The sequence below is a fragment of the Agelaius phoeniceus genome, chromosome 7 (genome assembly GCF_051311805.1).
Source record: "Agelaius phoeniceus isolate bAgePho1 chromosome 7, bAgePho1.hap1, whole genome shotgun sequence".
Classification (NCBI taxonomy): Eukaryota; Metazoa; Chordata; class Aves; order Passeriformes; family Icteridae; genus Agelaius; species Agelaius phoeniceus.
In genome coordinates this window covers 49,585,122-49,611,648 of record NC_135271.1, presented here as the reverse complement: position 1 = coordinate 49,611,648, position 26,527 = coordinate 49,585,122, and the positions used below count along the sequence as shown (strand labels likewise).

At 40.5% G+C, this 26,527-nt stretch overlaps 1 protein-coding gene across 1 annotated transcript in view; it reads left to right on the top strand.

Annotated features, from left to right (window-relative positions):
* Positions 1-4,523: 4,523 nt before the first annotated feature.
* Positions 4,524-26,527, top strand: part of NEB (nebulin) — a 99,914-nt gene continuing 77,910 nt past the window's right edge. Inside the window, exons 1-33 of the mRNA XM_077181866.1 lie at positions 4,524-4,556; positions 8,554-8,598; positions 9,907-10,119; positions 10,485-10,592; positions 10,734-10,838; positions 11,128-11,232; positions 11,331-11,435; positions 12,057-12,161; positions 13,192-13,296; positions 13,473-13,580; positions 13,983-14,099; positions 14,737-14,838; positions 14,921-15,028; positions 15,123-15,227; positions 15,626-15,724; positions 15,956-16,060; positions 16,597-16,704; positions 17,204-17,515; positions 17,997-18,203; positions 18,874-18,978; positions 19,100-19,207; positions 19,362-19,673; positions 20,052-20,258; positions 20,541-20,645; positions 21,255-21,362; positions 21,570-21,881; positions 22,074-22,280; positions 22,719-22,823; positions 23,620-23,727; positions 24,686-24,997; positions 25,192-25,395; positions 25,856-25,960; positions 26,302-26,409. Coding sequence (XP_077037981.1) covers positions 4,524-4,556; positions 8,554-8,598; positions 9,907-10,119; positions 10,485-10,592; positions 10,734-10,838; positions 11,128-11,232; positions 11,331-11,435; positions 12,057-12,161; positions 13,192-13,296; positions 13,473-13,580; positions 13,983-14,099; positions 14,737-14,838; positions 14,921-15,028; positions 15,123-15,227; positions 15,626-15,724; positions 15,956-16,060; positions 16,597-16,704; positions 17,204-17,515; positions 17,997-18,203; positions 18,874-18,978; positions 19,100-19,207; positions 19,362-19,673; positions 20,052-20,258; positions 20,541-20,645; positions 21,255-21,362; positions 21,570-21,881; positions 22,074-22,280; positions 22,719-22,823; positions 23,620-23,727; positions 24,686-24,997; positions 25,192-25,395; positions 25,856-25,960; positions 26,302-26,409 — 4,701 coding nt within the window. The remainder of the gene's footprint in view (positions 4,557-8,553; positions 8,599-9,906; positions 10,120-10,484; positions 10,593-10,733; positions 10,839-11,127; positions 11,233-11,330; positions 11,436-12,056; positions 12,162-13,191; positions 13,297-13,472; positions 13,581-13,982; positions 14,100-14,736; positions 14,839-14,920; positions 15,029-15,122; positions 15,228-15,625; positions 15,725-15,955; positions 16,061-16,596; positions 16,705-17,203; positions 17,516-17,996; positions 18,204-18,873; positions 18,979-19,099; positions 19,208-19,361; positions 19,674-20,051; positions 20,259-20,540; positions 20,646-21,254; positions 21,363-21,569; positions 21,882-22,073; positions 22,281-22,718; positions 22,824-23,619; positions 23,728-24,685; positions 24,998-25,191; positions 25,396-25,855; positions 25,961-26,301; positions 26,410-26,527) is intronic.

Genomic DNA, 26,527 nt, shown 5'->3' with positions numbered 1-26,527 from the left:
CTTCATTCCTCCTCTTCCAGCCAAGTCACTTTGAGTCACAGCAGCACAGTCAGTGGTTGGTTTACACACCACACAGCCACTGCCTGCTGCTGCTGCTCACCCCATATCAGCCCATCAGCATCAAAAAATAAACCTGGAGACAAGACACCGGAGGAGATCTACTCACAGCACCTTAATTCACTGCCCCCAAGAATGTTATTTGGCATGATCTAATACTTTCTATTAATACTCTGAGAAACGGGATGAGCAGCTCTGAAGTAAAGGTGGAATTCTTGTTAGAATATGTATTCTTTCCTAAAAACCTTTTTGTTTGTAAGGCAAGAGCCAATCCCTGACAAGGCCTGTGCTCCCAGCCTGGTTTCATCCAGAAGAAAAAATACTGGCCAGCTGTAAAAATGGAGGGGTTGGAGAAATAGATGGGCATTTAATCTGGAGACAATCCTTTGCATTGGTCCAACCAAACCCTAATTTCTTTTTTTAATTTTTTTTTTTGGTAAAAATGCTCTCCACAGTATTTCCATGCATTAGACCAAAAGGTGCCAGGGCAGAGGAGCCTTGCTGTGGGGAATGGTGAAAAGAATGAGAAGGAACTCACTGGTGGTAGGTTAAAAATAGACATGGTGGCACAAATATGTATTTAAATGTCCTTTTCCAATGATACAGTGCTTGTTAAGTCCAGGTATGTCAGGAGGTTAAATATAGCACCTGGGATGTCAGGACATTTATCCACCATGCCCTGAGTGGCTCCTGTTGGATAAGCAGGACTAACTGAACTCATATTTAAATATGTTAAGTACAAGAAAATATTTTTTGCTTTAGATCTTTGTGATTGAAAGGCAAAACCACCCTTTTTTTCTGCCCAAGTAGTTTTACAGCTGGCTGTCTTTAGCTCAGAACTGCTGAGCACGTGCTCATTTATGTGCCATGGATAAATCCAGCCTGGGGTGTTAACCTGGGGCAGAGCTGCCAGGCTCCACCTAGGGCACAGTTAATGCTTTTGAAATATTTGTCCCCCAGAAAGTCAAGTATTTCCTCAACAAAGTCAAAAGCTGGACTTGATGATCTTGGAGGTCTTTTCCAGCATTAGTGATTCTATGGTTTTGTGACTATTCCATCAGGAATCAGAGTCAGACATAAATTTTCACAACAAAGCAATTTAAAAGAAAAAAGGAATGATCAACCATTGGTATTCCCTTTACCTCATACATGTTAGGAACAGGGAGGTTTGCAGTGCCCATCCCTGCAGGTGTCCCAGGAATTCTGGAGGTGGCACTCAGGGCTCTGGGCTGGGGACAAGGTGGGCATGGGCACAGCTGGGACTCCATGGGCTGAGAGGGCTTTTCCAGCCTCAGGGATCCTGGGATTCTCCTTGCCCACACAATGGCCACAGCTTTCTCACAGCTGTTCCTTGAGATTTGGAGCTGAAGGAGCAAAGCCACAAAATGCAGGAATTGAAATATTTTCTCAAGTGACCCAAGAGCACCCTCCTCCCCTCTTCCTGCTCTGATGGCAGAACAAAAATCTTACGTTCAGCCTAACTTTTCATTTCACCAAAAATCCTTTTGTTCTCAGCCCCCTCCTGTAATTTCCATGGGTTATTCCATGCTTTTTTCCAGCCCTGAAGATGTGCCACACTAAAGACATCTGCATTTCAGTGGCAGAAAATGTGGTGCTGCTGTCCTGCGTGTAATTTCAGCCTTGTTTTGTGTCTTTCTAAGCAAGATGTCAAACAGCAGTGTAAAAGCTGAAGGTGTGTTCCAGCAACACAGGGCTTGCACAGTATCACTGAGGGAGAAATTCTTTGCAGGAGCTTTCAGGATTGAGCAGGAATGACAATAATGAATTAGGTGTTCAATAAGGAAAGCTGGCCCTTCGCTCCATTAAGGTTTGTTATTGATAATGAAGATGTTTGCCATCCAATCAATTGAGAAGCAGCTCTTGGGAGGAAAAGGGGCCTTTGAGTTATTTCTGGAGTGCACACACAGAGGATCAGGAGCAAAGAGCAGCAGGCTACGCTGAGGTTGCTCTCCAGAGGCTCCAACAACATGCTGTGCTAATTTCAAGGCATTTTCAAAAGAGGTTAAGAAAGTTAAATAAACAGAAATCAGATTAAAAGGGGAAGGACTGCCTAGTAAAGCAAAATGCAGAGTAATTGAAAATGGCTTGGCCAAAGGAGACAGGGAGGGGTCTGCAGCTCTGGGCAGAGTCTAAAATACTTGGCAGAAGTGAATGAGATATGATATTTCATCTGGATATAAATATGAACTTCTGGAAAGAGTTAAAGATGTCTCTCAAGGGCTCCTGAGAACCATTTATTGAATAATGTGATCTAGCACGTGGAAAGGGATCATTGTTGATATTGGCTTTTGAATGCACCTCCTTGAAGAACCAAAGTCAACTCTGTTTGTCAGCCGAGTCATCCCCCAAGAAGTCACATCTGTTATCATCACCCTGCTTCTGCTTCATACATCACGGCATTCCTGACCTTCCAAAATACCAGGGTTGCTCCCCTGTCACTTAATCTGTTTATCAACTCTTCTTGGACTTCCTTCACCAGGGATGGTGGCTCTTTGTTGGGCTCCTTCCCTGCAAGCAGTCGCTTTTCACATGTTCCTGGGTCTGTGTGATCAGCTAGCAAACATTTCATAAGTGATAAAAGCATTGACACACAATTCGCATCAAGGTGAAAAAGCGCTTCAGGTGTCCTTACAGGGTGAAATTAGAGACGTGTTTATACTAAAGTTTAGTTTGCAGTGTGGACTCCTCAAGTGCAGAAGTTCTTAAATTTGGATGGTGTTTATTCAGGCACATCATAGGAATGAAATTGCCTCCATCAACTGAAATTCAATGTTATTATCATCTCTGCTAATTACGATTTATTCCATTGGAGCACCCCTTGGGTTTGCCTGGGGCTCCACCTCCCCGAGCCCTGCGAGCTCTGCTGTGTTTTGGGTTTCCTGAGGAGCACGGAGGTGCCCAGCTCCCAGCCCCTGATGCTGCTGAGAACAGGTGCCCTCCCTCGGGGTCACCGGGTATATTTAGGGCTGAAACTCGAGCGGGCTGGAGCCAGATTGGCTGTGTGGGCCACACACGTCACCAGGAGCCACCAAAGCCCCTCGCTCTCGCCCAGTGCTGCTCAGGAGGGAAGACTGGAGAGCCTTTGCTCCAAAGGATATTTACTGGATGTCGCTGGTAAGGACATTTTAAATGCATTTCACTTCTTCTCCTTAGAAGAGGATCTTGAGCTGCTTCCCCATCCTGTAGTTTTTTGGGAATCCTTGTTGTGCTTTGCCCATGGAAGTCAGTTTTTCTGTCTGAATAACTGGCTGTGGGTTGGAGGAGGAGGAAAAGACCTGGGATGGGGTTTGGAAATGTGGCTGAAGGTTGTAACAGTGACAGGTTGAAGAGGTTGTGTTTATATGCAAACCCCACTTCTCCAGCTTATTCATACACCTCTGCCTAATGCTTCACGTGACTTGTCCCTCGTTATTTGAGTTATTCTTAACTTATTTTAATAGTTATCAACATGGTTTTCCCAGTTAATTTTTGGCCATTTTTCTCAGCCCGTTGGGACTAAAAAGGGCCAGTATTCTGTGTTCCTATATTTAACCTGCATGACTTGACTTCCCTTGCCTCAGAAGGAATTGCAGTTTAGCCAGCTCAGCCCAAGTGCCCCGTCAGTTGGCAGGATTAGCTTACACGGCAAATATCCCTGGACTCAGGAGCAGCTGTTCCAAAGCCTCATCCCCTCCCAACATTAGAAACAGGGCTGCAGACTCTGGTGGAAAATTGTAGCTTTGCCTCACAGCGAAATCAGTGTGTTAATTAATTAGTTCAAAGGGTCTGCCACTAATCTGTGCTTTGTACTTCAGCCAACTCTATGGATTTTCATCTTTTCCAGGTCTGAAGAAACAGAGAGAAAAAACCCACAAGAGCTGAAAAAAAACCCAACCCCAGAGCATCTCTGTAGGCTGATGCTGGGAAGACAGAAATTGCCTCATTAACCTAAGGTCACTGAAAAAAATATTTACAATATTTTTCTACATTATGCTCTTACTTATGAATGAAATTAGTAGAATATAAATCTCCCACTCAAACAGGAGTTTGAATGATATAATGAAATTGTGTAGAATAGTCACAGAGAGAAGAAAAATGCTTCATATAATTCTGTTGTAATGAAAATATCACATCATGTTTCAAGAGATCTCGTCTTTATCTTTTTTATTTTATTTTCATTGGATCCCGTATTGGTGTTATAACTGGAATGAGGTATTTGTCCAGAATTGTAATTTATATCAGTATGTTTGAAACTCAATCCAATGTTTTTTCCATAACAGTCCAAGTAATGCCAGATCCCAACTTTATTTAGGGTCTGACTAGTTACTAACCATGACCCCAAGTGTTTTATGAGCTTTACCTGTACCTTCTCATGGTGCTTTCAGTCATGGACTAATACTGTTTATTCACATTTTCACCTGCTGTGTGACCAGTGAGTGGGGGAGAGACAGAAGCAAACCCTCAGAATGGAGGAAGAAGAATATGAGGAAGTTGTGGAGGTAAGAAGAAAATGTGAGAGTAGAAATGTTTGTTTCCTGCCTTGTGACTGAATGCATTAATCACCTTACTGAGATGCTGCTCAGGAGCAGAGGTTGCTGTTTGCTCTCTGGAGATTAGGGATGATTAGATATCTATTAAATGGTTTCATCACTAAAACAACAACAACAACAACAGTTGCTCTCGGAGGAGCAAAGTCTCCTGGTTCCTGTCATAGTTTCTCAGTTTAAATAAGGACTGGAACCATCCCACACTCATCAGTGCGAGGTTTTCTGATTACTCCCTGCGTAATTATAGATGCACTGGGCCAGCTCTTTTCCCTGCTGGCTTGCCCTCTGTCACCCAATCCATGGGCGAAGATGGCTTTGGAAGCCCCTTTCTAGCCCTGCCTCTGCAGAAATGCAGCACCTTTGTGCCACCACAAACCAATTTCACCTGAGACATTGCAGAGATGGAGTCAGGTTTAAGGGACAGGACAAGGGGGAGGACTTTAAGCTGTCAGAGGGTAGATTTAAATTAGGTATCAGGAAGGAATCCTTCCCTGTGAAGGTGGGCAGGCCCTGGCACAGGGTGCCCAGAGAAGCTGTCGCTGGTCCTGGATCCCTGCAAGTGTCCAAGGCCAGTTGGAGCCCCTTGGGATAGCGGGAAGCGTCCCTGCCCATGGTAGGGGGTGGAATAGAGGATCTTTAAGGTCCCTTCCAGCCCAAGGCATTCTGTGATTCCATGATTCTGTCTCCATTAATTTGCCAGTAAGTAATTTAAACTCAGGAAACTGAATAAAAAATTCCCCAGGAACTGAGCAACCTACTGCAGGAGCCATGGGAACGACTCTGTTATTGAAGCAGTACACGAAATTAACAGTGTGCTCTTACTTGTTGCATTGCTGCTACTCTGAAATTACCTTATGTGTTGTGAAAAATACAAAGTCTTGTAAAAAAATCACTCGGTGTTTGAGGAGAAGAAGAGGGGTATAAATGTTAACATCCTACAACTCATTGCCACCACACTGTGTTCACTGGACTGTTGATTTCAGGTGGTGTGAGGGCACTGCCAGCTTTATATATTTCAAATGGTGAATGAAGTAAAACCAAATGATTTGCCAGTCAAAGTAGTTAAATGCATTTTGCAAAATAGGTGTCAGCAGTCATAAAGTCGATTTTAAAGACATTTTACTACCTAGCTACAATGACACCAACCCTTCATTAAATTCCTTATTCCCACATTACTTGTAATCGCCTTTATGTTTCCTGTGCATTGTGTGCTCTCTGTAATGGATATTTATTTGCTCTCATTGTTTATTTATTCCAGCAGGAGTTATGATATTTTGGGCTTTTTGTTCACACAGCCCCATTTCATCCTTTGTTTTTAATTTTCAATGACCACCTTGCTGTAACCACATCCCTTGGGCTGAGGAGACACTGCTTTAGTCACTTCCCTTGGGATACTTGTGGTGAGATGCTAAATAAAACAGGAATAACAGCATCCAGTACCATTTTGAGCCTTTCCAGAATTTTCTTAATTCCTGCATCAATCCAAGAATTTAAACCTATCAGAAATTCACCTTCTGAAAGAGAAGGACATGATTGTTGAATATTGAGTGGCTAAGGCATCACCAAAGATTTTAAAATGCTATTTTAAAACTTTCTCTGGAATTCTGAGCCATTACTTGGCATTGTAGCTGTCTTGGGATGTGCAAAAATCCACAGTGAGTGCTACAAACATTTGCTGCCAAGTCACTCGAGGTTTTTGGGAAGGTTTTGGAGAAAGCTTGTGGAAGGTTTCACAGGGGGGTTTGTGGAAGTTTTTGTGGAAAGCTTGTGGAAGGTTTCACAGGGGGGTTTGTGGAAGTTTTTGTGGAAAGCTTGTGGAAGGTTTCACAGGGAGGTTTGTGGAAGGTTTTGTGGAAAGCTTGTGGAAGGTTTTGCAGAGGATTTTGTGGAAAGTTTTGTAGAAAGATTATGGGAGGTTTTTTGTGGATGATTTTGAGGAAGTTTGTGAAAGGTTTCGTAGAAAGTTTGTGGATGGTTTTGTAGAAAGTTTGAGGAAGGTTTTGAGGAAGGTTTTGTGGGAGGTTTGTGGAAGGTGTTGTTAAAGGTGGGCCCAGCATGGAAATCACCTCAGAACAGCCCAGTACATCACAGCTTGGAAAGTACGGCTTGGTCCCTTGAACTAACTTTGAGGAAAAGCTCTCAGAAAGGGGCTTAAATTTTAATGACGATTTTTTTAGGTTCAAAAGGTTTTCTGTTCCCACAGCTGTGGCAAGCGACCCCAAGCAATGACCGCTCAGAGGAGACTTTCCAACATAAACCCGGCATTTTTCCATTTACTCTTAGTGCAGTTGAAGCACACCCCGCAGACAGCGGGTGCTGTTCGTGCAGCAATGTTTTTTAAAGTTTTTTTCCCGTCATTTCTGAGCGGGGCAGGTGCGGGAGGCGCAGGCCCCGGCGGTCCCCTCAGCGCGGCCGCCATTTCCGAGGGACGGCGCCACCGCGCGGCCGCGGCCGGGAAGTGGCGGCCGGGAAATAAAGTTTTAAAAAATTGTTCAACAAAAACCTCCCCTGGCACAACCTGGGGCTGTTTCCCATTGTCCTGTCGATTATTCTCTGGGAGCAAAGCCCGATCTGGCTGCACCTCCTGTCAGGGACTTGTGCAGAGCCGGAAGGGCCCGCCTGAGCCTCCTTTTCTCCAGGCTGAGCCCATTCCCAGCTCCCTCAGGCGCTCTTGAGGCTCCAGATCCTTTCCCAACTCTTGTCCCGGCTGGAAAAGATGCTCCACTGGATGTGGCGCTCACAAACAAGGCAGAACTGGTAGAAAATGCAAAGATCAAGGGCTGCAGTGACCACGGGACAATGGAGCTGAAGATACAGGGAGCAGTGAGCAAAATAAATGGAATTATCCCAGAGTTTGGAAGAGCAGAATTGGGGCTGCTCGGGGAAAATCCCATGGGAAACAGCAAAGGCTGCCAGGGTCGTTGGGTGATTCTCCAGCCTGATTTCCCTTGAGCACACAGCTCAGCCCAAAGTGCAGAAATCAAAGAGCAGAAGGGTGGAGTGGAGGAACACAGAGCTCTTGACTGAGGAAAATGACACAAGAAAAATAGATATACGGAAGGTGGAAGCAGGAGCAGAAAACTTGGCAGAAACGTAAAGATTTAAAACCTTACAAACTCCGTTCCTACATCCATGGGCAATGTTCAGCTGGATTTGGTCTTCAAGAAAGGCAAGACGGAAGATCCAGGGAGCTACAAGCTGGTCAGCCTCACTTTGTTCTTTGGGAAGGCTGTGGATCAAATCCCTTTCAGAAGCTATTTTTAAACACATGAAGGTCATGTGGAGAAGTGAGCTCTGAGTTATCAAGAGCAATCTATGGCTGACGAACCTCATTAATTTTTATAATGAAATCACAGCTGCTGCACAAAGGGAGACCAGTGAAGGTTGTGTACCTGGTCTGCTCTAGGGACATCTCCCGTTGTGATTTTATCCCCAAATTTATGAGATTATAAATTAGGGGGGGATAATCGGCAGTAAAATGGGGGGAAAATCAGCAGGCTCAGAGTTGTGATCAGCAACAAAGTTTAACTGGCAGCCAGAAATTATTTGTGTCCTTGCAGGAGCAGCCCTGAGGACAGCAGTCATGAGTGTCACCAAATAAAAACCAGGAAAATCCTGGGGTTTAAATGCTGATTCTTTTAATGTGGTCATCAATGTCTTCCCTGTTATCTAGTTTTACCCACAAGAGGCAGAAAATCCTCTTGTGGGTAAAATTAGATAACAATCTCTCATTGATTATTTGGATGATTATTAGTTGGGGAATTTATGGAATAAAATTCCAATCATTAATGCAGAATTTGAACAGATATTCAGAGTTACTAAATGACTCCATAAGCACCTGTGAACTAAAATCCTGTTTCTCCAGAAATGTGTTTTAAAACAGCTTCACAGAAGCTACAGTTTGCTGATCTGGCCTAACAATGATGTTTTTCTCTCTTTTTTTTCAAAGTACTACATTGAGGAGACAGTTATTGAGGAGGGTGAGCCACACGAGGTAAGGGTCCCTGTCATGCTGCATGTAGCACATAAATGCATGTAATTAACATGAAACACTAAATTAGCAGCCTTTTGTATTCTGAAGTTTAATTTTTCACAGTAAACACAAAATACCAGTGAACAATTGCTGCTCAATGCTTTATTTTTGCTTCAAGTCCCTGCTGTGTGATGATCTAAGATCAGTTTACATGTATCAGTTCTGTTTCCTTCACCTTGTGTAATTTCACTGAAAAATTACACTTTTGCAGAGTTTTCGTCATGTCACTGGTAACAAATATTTGGATCACCAAGGAGTGATTGCCATAATTTGAAATTCTACCTCTGAAACAGCTGTAACCCAATTCTCTGCAGTGTTACCATGAAATATTCTTTATGGCATGGGCTTCTGCAGAAACAGAAGTTATTAATTCTTGGTACATTTTCAGCTCTGTCTCATTGATGCAAATAACTCTCAGAACTCTGACCTTCATGAATTCCTTTATAAAGGCAATTTTTTATAAAGCTAATTGATACAAAATAAAACCTGACACTTATTTGGATGGTTTTGGAGCACGTTTTCTAGTTGTGATAATTACTTTTAGATGCTTTTCATTAGAATCTTAGTATTAAAATTACTCCTTGCAGCATGGCTATGTTGATAAGAAAGTGTATAAAACATTTAAACTGATTGGAAATTATTCATGTAAAAGCAGAGGCAGCTGGAGCCCCACTCTCCCAGACCCTCTGGAGAATAATTCCATGAGTTTGATGCAGGAACCAGCCAGGGAATTTCATTCCTTGTGGGTTTTTTTTAGGGTGGGTGATATATACAGAGCACAATGGTGATCCCAGTAGGAAAAGTGTCCCTGATTTTCTGTCTCCATGTGGATCTGGAAGAGAGCAGAGCACCCTTTCACCATCTCAGGGGGGTGAAAAACATGTATCCTAATGAACCTTTACAGCTATTAAACAAGTGTTATTAAATTTTTTAACTCTCCAGGTGGTCACTGAGACCATCAGCACAGGCTACTAAGGCCTTGAGACCACCACAGACACCTACACAGCTGAGCACACCCAGCTCAGGGCAGTGAAAACTCTTATCCTAATGAACTTTTACAGCTATAAAACAAGTGATTATTTAATTTTTTAAATCTCCAGGTGGTCACTGAGACCATCAGCACAGATGATACTCAGTCCTTGAGGCCACCACAACCACCACCTGCACAGCAGAGCACACCCAGCTCAGGGCAGTGAAAAACACTTAAGATAACAAACTTTTGCAGCTATAAAACAAGTGATTATCGATTATTTTTTTTTTGATATCCAGGTGGTCACTGAGATCACTGAGACCATCAGCACAGAGTACTCAGTCCCTGAGACCACCACAACCACCACCTACACAGCTGAGCACACCCAGCCCTCCGTGGAGGATGCAGCCCCTCCCATCAGGAAGAAGACAATCCGGACAAAAGTGGACCCATCCAAGTTTCTGACACCTTACCTGGAACACAGCAATAAAATGAAGGACTTATTCAGCGAGGTTGGTTGTCCCATGCCTCTTATTTCTTGAGGAACACCAGCTTTAAAAATGTTTTACAGGGGTTGTTTGATTGTTATATTGTAGATATCTGGGTTTATCAATACTAAGCTCGTGGGGAAAATATGATAAATTAGATGTGATCCAAGTTAGAGATGGATTTTTTTCTTGTTGTGTCAGATGGAATAAACTCAGTTGGCTGAAATAAGCAGAGGTGCAAATGTAGTTGAATAATTTTAGTTTATATTATTGAACAATCTGTCCCAAATTCCTGTCCTAACCAGATAAATGTGGCAATAATTGCTAATACAGTTCTGCCAGAGCTCAGGGATATGTCTTAATTATTTTTTATCATTATTTCCTTCCAGAACAAGTACAAGGAAAAATTCAGAAAAGAAAAAGGAAAGCCGTATGCTTCCACAGTCGATACCCCAGAAATCCGGAGGATCAAGAAAGTGCAGGACCAGCTCAGTGAGGTGGGTGGCAACTGCATTTCTAGGTTCATCCAGGTTCTGGCTGTTTATATGAAGGGTGAAAATGTCATTATTCTGGATTTTTAAAAAAAACCCATCAGAGTCAGTTTTGCTGTGGAATCAATGAGTTTTGTTGTGCTCCAGGTTAAATACCGCATGGCTGGGGGAATTGCCAGAACCATTTGTCATGTGGATGAAAAGGCCATGGATATAGAACATGCCAAGAAAGTGTCACAGCAAGTGAGCAAGGTGAGTGACTGCTGACTTTCCAGCACTGGTGGATCCTGAGGTTACTGACAAGAACAAAGTTTTGAGCTCAGGGTGCCAAAACAACGTTTATGCAACAGTTTAGAAACACAGGAGGGATAGCAGAGAAGTTGGTAAGGCAAATATAAATATAATGTTAAATATTTCCAGTTGCTCTCTTCAGATGTTACTGCTCTGAGTCTTTGATTAAAAAAAAAAAATTAAAGTTTATTTACAGAAGTAAATATTTTTTTAGTGATAGAGTGACCAACTTGCTGATCTTTCCTTCCAGGTATTATATAAACAGAACTGGGAGGAGAATAAGGACAAGTACCTGCTTCCCCCTGATGCTCCAGAGCTTGTGAACGCAATAAAAAACACAGCAATGTTCAGCAAGGTAAGGAAAGCTAACCACAGATCTAAGCAGCTGAAGTAAAATGAGCTTTCAAAGCCAGAAATGAATTCATAATGAGCATTCTGGCATTTTTCTTGTAGAAACTCTATACTGAAGACTGGGATGCAGACAAAACATTGTTTTATCCCTACAATGACAGTCCAGAGCTCAGAAGGGTGGCGCAGGCTCAGAAGACTCTGAGTGATGTGAGTATCAAAGCAGGGATTTGCATGTGGGTACCAAAGGCTGTTGGGTTGTGGTGTAGCCTGGGACTTGCCATGGACTTTGATTAGATATAAAAAGCTGCACAGTGGAACAGAAAATAAAAGTGTGTTAAGTAAGCTCTGATAGTAATTTATGATACTTCATAGAAAAATATGTACTTGATACTAGAGTACAAAGTAGAGCATATTGGAGTATAAATCCATTGGCAATTTGATGCTGGGTTAGGAATGAATAAAAGAATTGATTTATTAAATCAGCAAGAAGACCTTGAGTAACTCCCCAAATGCAGAAACTCTCAGGGTTGTCTCCAAGTCCAGTTCACTCTTGTGGGTCTGTAAATGTGCCAAAAACAGTGATAAGAAAAGTCAGGGATTGGTGGGACTGGGATTTGTTGATATTTAGATATACAGAACTCTTCAACAGGGGGTCGCTGCTCTCACATGAATATTTCAGTGAATTTTGCATCACTGAAATACCAGAAGTTCCCTGGTACCACACAGATTAAAGAATTCCTGTGGGCAGAACTCCTTTTGTTAATGTGGTGGTAGCAGAGTTCAATGCTGGGATCCTCAAATAAATGTTTATTTCTTCCATCCTTTCAGATTGTCTACAAAAAGGGGCACGATGAAAGGAAAGCAAAATTCACCTCTCTGCCAGACCCCCCTGATGTGGAACAGGCCAAGAAGGTGTCACGGCAGCTGAGTGATGTGAGTGGAACCTCTGCCCAAACCCCACTCCTGCAGACAGAGAGGCAAAAAGGGACCTAAGGAAAAGGAAAAACACACTGGAACACCAATTTTTGCTGGAGAAATTGGGAAAAAGTTGCATAATCTTGTAATGCAAGATGTAGGGTTTTAATTCCATTCAGAATTTAGCTATTATTCTTCTTTTTTTAAAAAAAATATTTTATTGTGTATTGAAAATTATCTACATTTTAAGATTAGAGAATTGCAGTATTCACTCATGGTGAAGAAACCACTTTGAAACTGCTTGTAAGGTACAATAATTAATTTTGAGAAATTTTCTTGTATCTTATATTTCCATAGCTTAAAAGCTAAATTGTCATCAAGAAAATTTTACAATATGTAAAAAAAAGGATCAGTACCATAATTCTTTGAAATTAATAGAATAATAGGCTTTGTAGGTATCTCCAAAACTATAAAATATAGATTAAAAAAAAAAGATTATTTATGGCATATATGTTCTTCAGCAATGTTAAAAAAGCATTGGAGTAACTTTAATTTTTATGGTAAGTAATGCACTTGTGACTGAAAATGCCCCTGGAACACTGAGTAAAAACTCAGGCAGGTGTTTTGTTGTTGGAAACACTCTTTAAACGTTTAATACTTGCTTTCTGTGAGCTTGGATAAATAATGGAAATCACAAATACCAGGTAATTAAAAGGGTTTGCTTATAACCAGCAGCAATCCCAGGAAATTCTGACTTAATGGGCAATATCCTGATATTATGTGACCAGGGAGAAAACAGAACTAAAGGAATATGTTAGAGATGATTTATTTATCCTTTTTAGGCCAGGGAAGGTACTAAGGGAAATAACACTGAAATGGTTTGGCCAAATCATATTTAAGGTGTTTTTTGCCATACCTGCTAAAATAGTTATAAGGCAGGCATCAAATATGAAGCAGCTTTAAAAAGACAGCTTTGGAAAATGAATCTGTCAGGTGAAAATGGAACTGTGTCTTGGAAATTCAATTTTATTGTTTTGTTTCCTTATAGGTTGTTTACCATGATGACTATAAAAACAAAATCAAAGGCAAGTGGAGTCAAACTCCGTGCTATGATGTGGCAGTTGCAAAAATGAATGCAGAAAATCTAAGTATGGTGAGTGAATCCTGCAGAAAATCTTCAACAGTTTCATCCTTGTTTATGTTCATTTGGAAATACTGAGGCTCCATTTGTGGCACTGCTTATTTCCTAAATAATCCCTGTTGTAGGTGTCTAATTTACAATTAAATGTAATTAATATGTTGTTTTCTGTCTGTCCCTGTTCCTAACAGAGGAAATACCAGGAAGACTTTGAAAACATGAAAGACCAAATCTACTTCATGCAGACTGAAACTCCAGAATACGAAGCCAACAAACGAGCTTCAGAAAACATCAGCAAGGTGAGGGAGCTGAGTGCCACCTGCTCAGCCTGGGAACAGTTCTGAACTCCCACAAGTTTGTGCTGGCATTGTTTTGGCAAGACCTTTCATGGTCCTTGGCCACCATAAGTTAAATAACAGGGGCATTTTTCATGGAAAGTTGAAGATTATATCATAGAAATTATTCACATCACAGGATGGTTTGGGTGGGAAGGGACCTTAAAGGCCACCCAGTGCCACCCCTGCCATGGCCAGGGACAACTTCCACTGTCCCAGGGTGCTCCAAGTCCCATCCAACTGTGCCTGGGACACTGCCAGGGATGGGGCAGCCACAGCTGCTCTGGGCAATCACACAGGTTAGTGAGCATTTGGCTTTCAATACTGATTTTTAAAACCTCTTTTTTTAATTTTTATTCTTTCAAGTTCAAATACAGAGCAGACTATGAGAAGAAAAAGGCTATTTCAGATTATAATGTGCTCCCTGCTACAGAGAACCCATTGCTGAAGCAATTAAAAACAGCAGGAAATATTCTGAGTGATGTGAGTATTATCAATGTGCAGCTACATCATTTTCAGTCATGTACCAGAAACTACACTCTGCATTTCTTCACAAAGCTTCTCCTTTGTAGTATTTTTAGTTTTGTAGACCCATATTTGTAATGAGATAGCACCAGCCAGAACAATTCAGGTAAAGAAGGAATTGTCCACAGATGGGTGTAGCAACAGCAGTGGCACATGGATGGCTAATTAGTGGATAGTTCATTTAGGTCCTTGTGGATAATGAATCACAAGAGGACAGTTCTTCCCTTGCTGTTTTAAGGAATTTCAGCTAATAATGGTAATGCATTTGGTGCTTTTATATAATATTTTTATATTATATTCTGGTTATTCACTGTAACGGTCTTCTCAATTACTCTTTTATTTGTATGAGAAGAGATTGAATATTTCTCAGTGTCAGAAGTCCAAAAACCATTAGCCAGACCTTTCTGTCTTCCCTTACAAACCTAAAAAAAGTTATTTTTGAAAACCACTAGGAAAACAGTGCCATCTGTTTCTCAGTCCTGTGAGAAAGCTTTTCTTTGGAACCATTTCTCTGCTTTACTCTTGTCATTTTTAACGTGGTGGGGGTGACTTGCAGTGAAATCTCCTGCGTGACCTGGTATTATTTGATTTGCAGAAATTATACAAAGAAGCCTATGAACAGTCCAGAGGAAACAAGATGAATTACTGTGAGACACCCAAATTCCAGACTGATGCTGCTCTGAAGAACTTCAGTGACGTAGGTGTTCCACTTGGGGCTTGTCCTTCAGTGCTTAACCTCTTGATTCCTTCTGCCTCTCAACTCGTGGTTATTTTGGCAGGTTAAATATAAAGATGCATATCAGAAGAATATTTTGGGGCACTACTTGGGCAGCTTTGAGGACCCACATCAAATCCACTGCATGAAGGTTGAAGCTATGAAAAGTGATGTGAGTGTGGCAATCGTTCTGTTTTCCCCGTCACTCTGGCAGTTCAGACAAAGCTCGGTTGTGGTTCCTTACTGAATGTTGCTCTTGTTCCTAGAAAAATTACAAAGCAGATTATGAAGAGGAAAAGACAAAGTGCTACTTCCCTCAGACCATAACTCAAGAGTATGAAGCAATCAAGAAGTTGGAGCAATGTAAAGATGTGAGTACAGGGCAGCAGTTGTTCACCACAGAAAAATTAATTGAGAGATCCCTGGTAACATCAATGATTCTGATCATTGATGCTATCAGTTTGGCCTCATTGCCATATGTGGTTTTTTTTTAAAAAAAAACATTTTCATCTCTATTTTAGGGCCTTTTGTGACATCTAGTGATCAAAAAAGATATAGCACAATGCTTTTTATAACATGTAAACCCATAAAATGAGAGCAGTAGTACCAAAATGAAGAATGAACCTCAAGCATTCACCTGCTTAAATCAATGTTTTTTCAAATTAATACCTTAAAAGTACTTAATTTATTAATAATTTTATTTATTTTATCAACACTTGGAAAATACTTTATATGCGTTTTCTACAAATATTTTTTAATCTTCTTTCAGTACACCTACAAAAAGCATCCTGATCAAACCAAATTCACTTCAGTGACTGACTCTCCAGTACAGAAGCAAGCAGAGATCAACAGCAAACAGCTGAGTGATGTAAGTAAACTTTGGTAACACTCTGACATTCCAAATTTCTGCCCTGTGCCCACCTTCACTTCATCCTCCAGCTTTAAGAGCACTCCTGAAATAATTGTGTAGGTGTCTGTGTGTATTCACAATTTTATTCCAGCAGAACATCACCTGGAAATCAGACTTTTTTAAAATAGTTTTTCAATTCACAGTCTATAAATTCGGCTGCTAAATATCTTCCTTTGTTTTTCTTTGCAGATATTGTATAAATCCAAAGGGGAAGAAATTATTCACAAGTACCACCTCCCTCCTGATGTGCCCCAGTTCATTCAGGCAAGAGTAAATGCCTACAACATCAGTGATGTGAGTACATTTTGAATTTCAACACCATGAAGCTCTCCACTGATGGTATCACTTTTTTTGCCTTTGTGATGTTAATTTTTTTGGTGGCATTATCAGCTTTCCAGGAATGAGATAAAAACGGACATCTCCCTTAACAGCCTTGAATTTTAGTAGTCTGGCCAGACTGATAAAAAAAAAATCCATTTAGGCTGTTTTCTCTAGTTCCTTTGGAGCACAAAGGCTGAGTTTGAAGCTAACAGGAAAAAATTGCTGAAAGTTCAAATGAAAAAGGGTTTTGCTTAAGAAAGACCAAAAATGCCACTGATAGCGTTGTTCTAAATAAAAAGTGTAAAAATGCTTGTGGCATTCACGATCATCTTTGCAGTAGATTTATTTATTGTAATAGAACTGTAGTTTGTGTACAGGTTAGCATTTTTCCATGAGATTACATGGACAAAACAGGGTATTTTAATTCCTGTAATAAGAACATGGGCTTAAACTCTTTCTTAGAATTGCTATTCCTGACACTGCAAACTCCTCCCTTTTTTTCCTCCAAGGCTAACTACAAAGCAGACTGGAAGAAAACCCTTTCCAAAGGCTATGATCTGAAGCCAGATGCCATTCCAATTATTGCTGCTAAAGCTTCTCGGAATATTGCAAGTGATGTAAGTAGGATTTACATCCAGTGGAACACATACCCCTCCTGCATTTCATTATTTATTATTATTTACCTGTGCTGGAGACCTGTATTCCTGCTTTAGCAAAAGGTTACAAGCGACTCTTCATTCCTCTCTTAAACATCCCCAACTGAATATTGGGATATTGGATTGTTTGGTGATTGTTCAGTAATTTATTATTATCATCACAGTCTTAATTAGAAGCTGAATATCCCTGGGAGCTGCAAGCCTACATCAATGACAATGGTGAGGGAGGGCTTGTAGCTGCAGGTGTGGGTTGAGATATGTACCAGGTGTCAGGACAAGCTGAAAAATCCAATAGTCCTCTTCATTTTTGACCTAAATAATCCTGTGCTGTTGTAAACACCAATTACGAGGTTCTAGGTTGAACTGCAGCATTAATACTTTGAAACTCAGTGTTCCAAACCCATCCAGAGTGTGTTTTCCCTTCCCCAAGTGGGTAAAGCTGGTTTTCCTTTGTCTCTAGTACAAGTACAAGGAATCCTATGAGAAAGACAAAGGCAAACAGGTCGGGTACCGCAGCCTGCAGGATGATCCCAAACTTGTTCACTACATGAACGTGGCCAAAATCCAGTCGGATCGGGAATACAAGAAGGATTATGAAGTCACCAAGACCAAATATCACGCTCCTCTGGATATGTTCAGCGTGACAGCTGCCAAGAAGGCCCAGGAAGCGGTGACAAACACTGGCTACAAGCAGCCAATTCACAATTACACCCTCCTGCCTGATGCTGTGAACCTGGAGCTCTCCAAAAATGTGATGCAGCTTCAGAGTGATGTATGTCATCAAGAATCAGCTCCATTTTTAATTCTTGTCGTGACTGTGTGACATCATTGATGCTTTAAGGCTAAAAAATAAATTTATATAATCCAATATATATTATATTGGATTAACAGTGGGTTGGGATGCAAGTGACTGGTCTGGAGCCATTTATTTTCCAAACATTATCCGAATTATGTGCAGCAATTAAGTTCTAGGAAACTTACCTAGCATGTAATCACTTTTTTAATATCTATCCATATTTGGCATATTCCCAGAAAATGAGCATGTTTTACTAACTGATGTATTTTTGTAGTAAGATTTTAATTACTGTGATTTTATTTAAGTACTGACTCTATCATACTTAAATGTTAATTAAATCTAAATTGCCTCTCAAAAAATGAATGTCCAGGGGAAGTTTTTAGGCTTTACCTGTTTTATGTGCATAGACACTCATTTTTCTTGCCTCGCTGTGTTTTTCTTGTTTATTTTTTAAAAGAATCTCTACAAATCTGACTTCAATAACTGGCTGAAAGGAGTTGGCTGGGTCCCAATTCAGTCACTGGATGTAGAAAAGGCCAAGAAAGCCACGGAGATTCTCAGTGAGAAGAAATACCGCCAGCATCCCGACCAGCTCAAGTTCTCCATCCCCACAGATGCCATGGACCAAGTGCTGGCAAAGCAAAATGCCAAGACCATGAACAAGGTGGGAAGTTGTTGGATTGATCCAAGTTTGGGTCTTTGTCCTGTAAAGTTGTGGGGCAAGGTGCATTCGCTCTGCAATTATTAAAATTTCCAGTGGGTGTGGTAGTTCCTTAAGACTGGGCACTGAGAGGTCGTGGTGAGCCTCTGACTGCTCATAACTAAGGGAGTTTCATTTTCTGTTTCTAAAGATTAAAGAATTCTTCTCCAGATTTAGAGTGCTTTGATAATCCTTTTTCTGTAGGACGTATTCACTATAAGTGAACTGCAGAAAACCTGCAATTCTGTTCATTTTGTACAAGTTTCCTGGAAAGTGGAGGTTTTTACTCTTGTCTCTAGTTATCCAGGACACCACTGATCCTTATTCCTTGTTTTCCATGGAAAGAATGTCTGTGAAAATGCATTCTGCTTCCCATTAATGCAGGGAAAAAACACAGATTGGAAATTTCCAGCTTCAATATTTATTAATTATCAAAACATACTTTGCAAATTTCTTACAATATTAAAGAAAGGAGGAAGATAATGTTGGTCCTCAGCAGCTCTGTGAAGGCTATTTCTGGTGCTAATAAAATTTCTAGGAATTACTATTTATAGCAAACAAGCAGAACAAAAGCAAACTCTTATTTTATGAGTTCAGTACCTTTTCAGTGCTAGCAATTCCTTTGTAATTGCAGAGGCTGTACACAGATAAGTGGAACAAAGAGAAGACCAGCATTCATGTGATGCCAGACACCCCAGAAATCCTGCAGTGCAAAGTGAACCAGATGACCATGAGTGATGTGAGTTGCTGTGCTCACCATGGGCCTCCAGTGCCTCACTGTCATTTTAATGTCTCATTTGAAAATATTTAACTTCAGAGTTCTGCCTTCATGACACCTGTTCTCTTTCATCTGAACTTAGAAACTTTACAAATCTGGATGGGAGGAGGACAAGAAGAAGGGTTATGACTTGCAGCCAGATGCACTTCCAATAAAAGCAGCCAAGAGCTCCAGGGACATTGCGAGCGATGTGAGTCTGGTTGTGTCATACCACTCCATGGCTTTATTTAAATTTGATGACTGAACCTGAGATCTTGTGATCTGTTTTTTTCAGTGATAAAACAGAGCTTAATGTTTCATTTTTTAACGGATGCTTTTGCTGTTCTTTCTCTTTCCTGTCTCAGTATAAATACAAACTGGCCTACGAGAAGGCCAAAGGGAAGCACATCGGCTTCCGCAGCCTGGAGGACGACCCCAAGCTGGTGCACTTCATGCAGGTGGCCAAGATGCAGTCTGACAGGGAGTACAAAAAGGGTTATGAGAAGGCCAAGACTAACTTCCACACTCCAGTTGACATGGTCAGTGTGGTGGCAGCCAAGAAAGCTCAGGAAGTGGCTACAAATGCGAACTACAAGAACTTAATCCACACCTACAATGTGCTGCCAGATGCTATGAGCATTGAATTGGCCAAAAACATGATGCAGTTACAAAGTGATGTAAGTAAGAGGTTCTTCAGCCTCTGCATTGTGTAGAAAGATGCTTAGTTTATGAAAAAACACTGTAAGATAAATAGTATTATTTTGTTAGTCACATTAGGCCAGGTGTCTATGAAAATGTAGTAAATTATACAAGTTTTTAAACAATTGCAGCAGTTTTATTTTTCCTAGTCTCTGAAATATTTCATTAATTAATTTGAGCTTAGAAATAAGCAATTTTATGAATATTTCCTCCGCCAGGCTCTTCAGGAGCAATAGTTATTGTCCAGACCAAGACAGGAAAAGCTTCACTTTTCCTTAATACATTTTATCTTCTACTTCCAAATTCATGAACTATTTTATGCTTCATACTGTTTTTTATCTACTTTCTGCATGCAGAATCAATACAAAGCAGAGTATGATGAAACTATGAAGGGCGTTGGGTGGCTCCCACTGGGCTCCCTGGAAGCTGAGAAGAACAAAAAAGCCATGGAAATTGTGAGTGAGAAGAAATATCGCCAGCATCCAGACAAGTTGAAGTACTCTGTTCCTATGGATTCCATGAACATGGTCTTGGCTTTAAATAATGCCAAAATCATGGATGAGGTAAGAAAGGGCTCATCAGAATTCATTTCAGAAGTGGGCAACAATCTACATGTGATTTAATAGTCAACGCTATTGTATGCAGAGCTTTAGAAAACATGATTTTATTTTGTAGCTAATGTATGTGCTTAAAGTGCTAAAATAAAAAGATAAATGTTGCTCTGGTGGTAGTAACACATCATTGTCAAGGCAGTTGGGATTTCAAGTGGAAAATAGTATTTTAAATTGTTTTATTTAATAATAACAACAGGTGTTGAAATCTCTAATTTATTTTTATCCTTCCAGCACAAGTACAAACAAGCCTGGGAAGAAGACAAAAAGAAAATTCACATCACCCCAGATATTCCACAGATTGTTTTAGCAAAAGCAAATGCATTCAATTTAAGTGAAGTGAGTATTGTTTGTTTGTAGGGCTGTGACCTTGCTCTTATTTTTTTTATTAGGAATAAGTGAGATGAGATCATGCAAAATCTCACCTTGCTAACCTGTAGTAATTTTACAAAACCTATTAATTTTCCTTTTCCCTGCTTCCTTCCCCAAAATTAGATACCCAGAATTGCCAAGAGAAAGCCATGTTTACAGTCAGGTTGTGAAGTGTTCATGCAGACCATTAAAATTTAACAGTTGCTAACAAAATACAGTAGACTTCGAGTACTTCGAGTTCACGTTTGTTGCTGTATTTATTATTTTATTATTGATTATTCTATTTCCCCATGCACAAAGTTTTGTACAAGGTTCAAAATGTAGGTGGCACCTGTATTTTTGGTAAAAGATGACATTATGCACTGGTTTTGGTAAACACTTGTTAAATCTGCATATGCTAAATAAAGTATTGCTTGTAATTATGCACATCTGCAATGTGGGCAGAAATAGACATTTTTATCTCTTTTTATTTTTTAAGAAGACATCCTCATAGGTGTAACTTTTTCACCAATATTATCATGTGGGAAACACGTAAATTTTTGCTTTTTTAAAAGATGCTTATTTTTCCTGTTGCAGAAAATGTACAGATCTTCATTTGAAGAAACCAGGAAGAAAGGATATGATCTCAGGGCTGATGCTATTCCTGTCAAAGCTGCCAAAGCTTCCAGGGATATTGCCAGTGATGTAAGTTCTTGGGAGAAAAAATGGGTAGGGACAGCTTCCACTATTCCAGGGTGCTCCAACTGGCCTTGGTCACTTCCAGGGATCCAGGGGCAGCCACAGCTTCTCTGGGCCCCCTGTGCCAGGGCCTCAGCATCCTCATAACGAAGAATTTTTTTCCTTAATTTCAAATCTAAATGGATCAAAGTCTCACTTTCTGTTCTCTTCCAGTATAAATACAAAATAGGGTATGAGAAAGACAAGGGGAAACTCGTTGGCTTCCGCAGCCTCCAGGATGATCCCAAACTCGTGCATTGCATGCAAGTGGCCAAGATGCAGTCGGACAGGGAGTACAAGAAGGCCTATGAGGCGAGCAAGACTCATTACCAGACACCTTCTGATGCCCTCAGCGTGGTGGCAGCCAAGGAGGCCCAAGACCGTGTCACCAACACCAACTACAAACGCCTGATCCACCAGTACATGCTCCTGCCAGATGCAATGAGTCTGGAGCTGTACAGAAACATGAATCAGATCCAAAGTGATGTAAGTTTCCTACTTGTGACTTTTGTTTTCACATCGTGGCTGCAGTTTGGAAAGGACAGGATTATTTTTTATGAGCTGTCTCCTTTTTGTGGCTTTTGTTTTTCCATCACAGCAGTGTTTTGGAAAAAACTGGTTTATTCTGTATGAGCTGATTGTACATTGTCAACTTTGCTTTTGTGTCCTGTTTGGCAGAATGAGTACAAGCAGGATTACAAGGAGTGGTTCAGGGGGATTGGTTGGAGTCCCATTGGTTCTCTGGATGTGGAGAAGTCCAAGAAAGCCACGGAGATTGCGAGCGATCGGAAGTACCGCCAGCACCCCAGCATGTTCCGCTTCACCAAACAGAACGATGCCATGGACCTGGTCCTGGCCAAGCAAAATGCAAATATCATGAACAAAGTGAGTATTTAGGGGAAAAGCCGGGCAAGGCATTCACATCTCATCCATTCCAATAATCACTCTGTAAATCTCTGTCACACCTATAAGTGGCAGCGTTCCTCTGGGAAAAACAACTGTCACAGGTTCATCTTTTTTCATCTTTTTTTCTCAATGAAACAGCTTTACTTAAAGAAATATTTTCTCATTTTTCTCAAACCTCTATTCTTCCCATTCTTACATAAAAATGACTGGTCCTGAAAATCTTGATAGTTTGGTTTCATTAGAAGAACTGGACAATAATTCAGCTGATTTTGGATTAGATCATTAATTCCTAAAATAAATCTGAGTTAGCACCTTCACCTTTTTACTCATCCATATCCAAATGGAAGGGTGAAAACCCTGGAAGAACCATCTTTTGTCATTTATATTAACACATCTGATGTAACTTTCTGTCCATAGCATGCTTATACCGAGGCCTGGGAGAAGGATAAAACTCAGGTCCATGTGATGCCAGACACACCAGATATTCTACAGGCCAAACAGAACAAGACAAACTACAGTCAGGTAGAGTATTTTGATACATCTTATCAACATTTTAAATTAATATCTACTGGAGATTTAAGAACACAGGCAAGAATTTTATGTGGGTAATATTTTCAGAGTTAAATAAGTACCAGCTTCAGGCTAGCAAACTAACAGACTAAATTGCATTTTAATGTGTGGAGAATATAAGTCCTGCTTTTGAAGTCTGGAAGTACATAGTCCATACTCTATGCTTTGCATAGAATTCAGTCATGTTAAAAATTCTTTACTATAAAATTACAAGTTAATTTTGTATATTTTTAACCTAACCTATGGGAAGTAGATGCAATGATTCCAGCTTTTCTCTCTGCTTTCAGATAGGAGAAAGTGACAATTTTGCCAGTAGAAAACACTCAGGTTTTGCTTTGCTCAGAGGGAAATCTTTGACTTAAGAATGCCTGTAATTAAAAAAATCAACTGTGCACAAACTGATTTGACTGTTAATGGCTTCATGAAAACCGTATAATAATTTTGTTAAGCCAATCAAAAAGTGTTCAGTTATCTCAGATGTATATGTCTCAAATTTTCCAGATGGGTTTCAAATCAAGATAAGCTATAGTAGGAAGCTGAATAGTGAAAAAACTATTTAGTCCCTCTCCTAAGCCTTGGAAGACCAGTATTCCCTGTTTATCAGTTTCCTATTTCTCAGTTCCCGTTCTAGCAGCCCTTCTCTCATAACTGAAGCCTGTGAGGTGACCAGAATTTGGATCATTAGTGTATCTAAACAGCAGGTAACATACATATTACTGGTTTTAATTAATATTGTTTTCAATTTTAGAAACTCTACAAGCTTGGCTGGGAGGAAATGATAAAGAAAGGCTATGACCTCACACCTGAAGCCATGTCAGTGAAAGCTGCCAAAGCTTCAAGGGACATTGCAAGTGATGTAAGCAGCATTTTAACTCAGTGTGACATGCACTGACCTGGTGATTATAACCTACAGAGTCACAGTAAATTGAGATACACCTCTCTGCTAAGGTGTGGCTTGGAGTCAAAAACAACAGTACTGACAAAACTCCTTCCTGAGCTGTTTTTGTCCAGTTTAACAAGGGTTAATGGCATCTTAACACATTCAAAGTTTGGTCCATTCATGGCTGGTCATAAAAAGTGAGGAGTTTTCTGCTCTTTGGGCTGCTTCATTTTCAGAGTAGCAGCAAATTTGGTCCAGGTAGCTGAGCCCAGTGCCTATCCAGAGAAATCCTCATTACATCTCTGAAACAGATGTGATGACACACGGACTACTGTTCCATAACTTGGTACAAATACAACTTCTGCATTTCTTTTATTTTTATGGATAGAGAATTTATTAATTCTCTGTATAATAAAGAAGAGATTTTATTAATCATTGGGAAATGTTTCCTGTGCTTAGGTATCTTTGTATTTCATAATTTTTCATTGTTGATGATGTTACTCATCAAAATATTTCAGTGTGTCAGTGTTAGGGAGTTCTGAGTCAGATGGCACTGGAGACCATTCCTATTGCCACGCTCTCTCCCTTTCCAAGGACTCTCTCTTTCCCAGGGAGAGTATTCACTGACACCAAGTCATGCACACAAGTCAAGGGCCTGCTAAAACTTCACATGAGGTGCCATAACAAGTTGCTTATTTGCAGAATCACAAAATGGTTTGGGTTGGAAGGGACGTTAAGGATTATTCAGTTCCACCCTTTCTGTGGGCAGGGCCACGCTCCGCTATCTCAGGTTGCTCCAAGCCCCACCCAACCTGGCCTTGGACACTTCCAGGGGTAATTTCATGAGGAACATTAAGATGAGGGAATACATTGGCGTTTTGTCACTTACACATTTGTCACTGTGGTTTGAGTGGTGCCGCCTTTGCCATTGCAGTTCAAGTACAAAGAAGGATACCGCAAGCAGCAGGGACATCACATCGGGTTCCGCAGCCTGCAGGATGACCCCAAGATGTTGTGGTCCATGCAAGTAGCTAAAATGCAGAGTGACAGGGAGTACAAGAAAGACTTTGAAAAGTGGAAGACCAAGTTCAATATGCCTGTGGATATGCTGGGCTTTCTTCTGGCCAAGAAGTGTCAGGAGCTGGTCAGTGATGTGGACTACAAACACATACTGCACCGCTGGACTTGTCTGCCAGACCAGGTCGATGTCACCGAGGCAAGGAGGGTCAACGAGCTGCAGAGTGATGTAAGCTCCCTCTGGGTTTGATTCACTTATTTCCATGGAAAATAATTACTGCTGATTGGAAAGTATCTTTGATGACTTGCTTTTGATATCAGTATAGATCAGATCAGAGCTAAACTGCCAGTTAGACTTTTCATAGGGTTTAATCAATGAACAGTGAAATAATCTGCTGTGGTTTTGATTTCCACCCTTAACAGAACCTGTATAAGTCAGATCTGCAGTGGCTCAGAGGCATTGGATGGAGTCCTTTGGGATCTCTGGAAGCTGAAAAGAACAAGAAAGCTTCTGAAATATTGAGTGACAAGAAGTACAGGCAGCACCCAGACACGATTAAGTTCACAAGTATCCCAGATGCCATGGATGTTGTTTTGGCAAAATCTAATGCCAAAAATAGGAGTGATGTAAGTTGCCTCCAGAGACAGAACGTGGGATTCAATAAATGAATACATTAATATACATTTTTAAAAGGATCTCTGGTTCAGAACATGCACTTAAAGTATCCAGATAGCAGGTGTTAATAGTCAGGGCCTCACAGCTCTTCGTACCTTGTTCAGAAGGTGGAGATCTGGAGCGCTGATAATTTACTCAGTATAACTGCAAATAAGACCTCTAGTAAGCAGTAGGTAAATATATTGTTTTAATGCTGTTTCCATGGCATTCCATGGATGTAAAGAAGAAAAAAAGGTTGTATATCAGTAAGAAGTCATTGTATTATTTGATTTTACTATATTATTTTGTTTACATTCCTAATTCTTGCTTAGTATGTCTTTTCTTTGCTAATTTAGAGAAAAGGTGAACTGAAATTACTGCTGTGCAAGTGAAACTTGGATCAGACCAGGTTTTTGTTTCTGTCTCTTTCAGATACTCTACAGGGAAGCTTGGAACAAGGACAAGACTAAGGTTCACATCATGCCTGATACTCCTGAAATTTTGTTGGCGAAATCAAACTTGATTAACACAAGTGATGTAAGTTTGCATTTGAAACTGGGTGTAGAGAATCACAGAGTTGTATTACTCACCTCTACAGAAAGCTCTGGGAATAATTCAGATTAATGTATTTGCTAAAAGAAAATCTTGATCTTCAATGAAACAATCAGAAGACATTTAAATTGTAATTTTAAAATATTGTATATCCAAGGGCACAAAGTACCTGTCATTAATAGAAAGGTATGGAGTTTAATTTAATTAAGTAAACTGTGTTTGGAAACCCATGTTTTCTCTTCAATAGTCAGAGGTGGAAGGTTGTAGCATTGAAAAACTCTAGAGAGTTTTATCTGCATTAATTCCTTTGAATCTTTCTCTAACAGAAACTTTACAAGGTAGGATATGAAGAGCTGAAGAAGAAAGGCTATGACCTCCCTCCTGATGCCATCCCCCTCCAGGCAGCCAAGGCATCCCGAGACATAGCCAGCGAGGTGAGTCTGCAGAGGGAAAATCAGAGTGGGGCACAGAGGGGGCACATAACCCTGGAAAAAAGTAGTTTCTATTTAACAGGAGGAGATATGTAAAATTTTAACACTGTTGTGTTGCTGC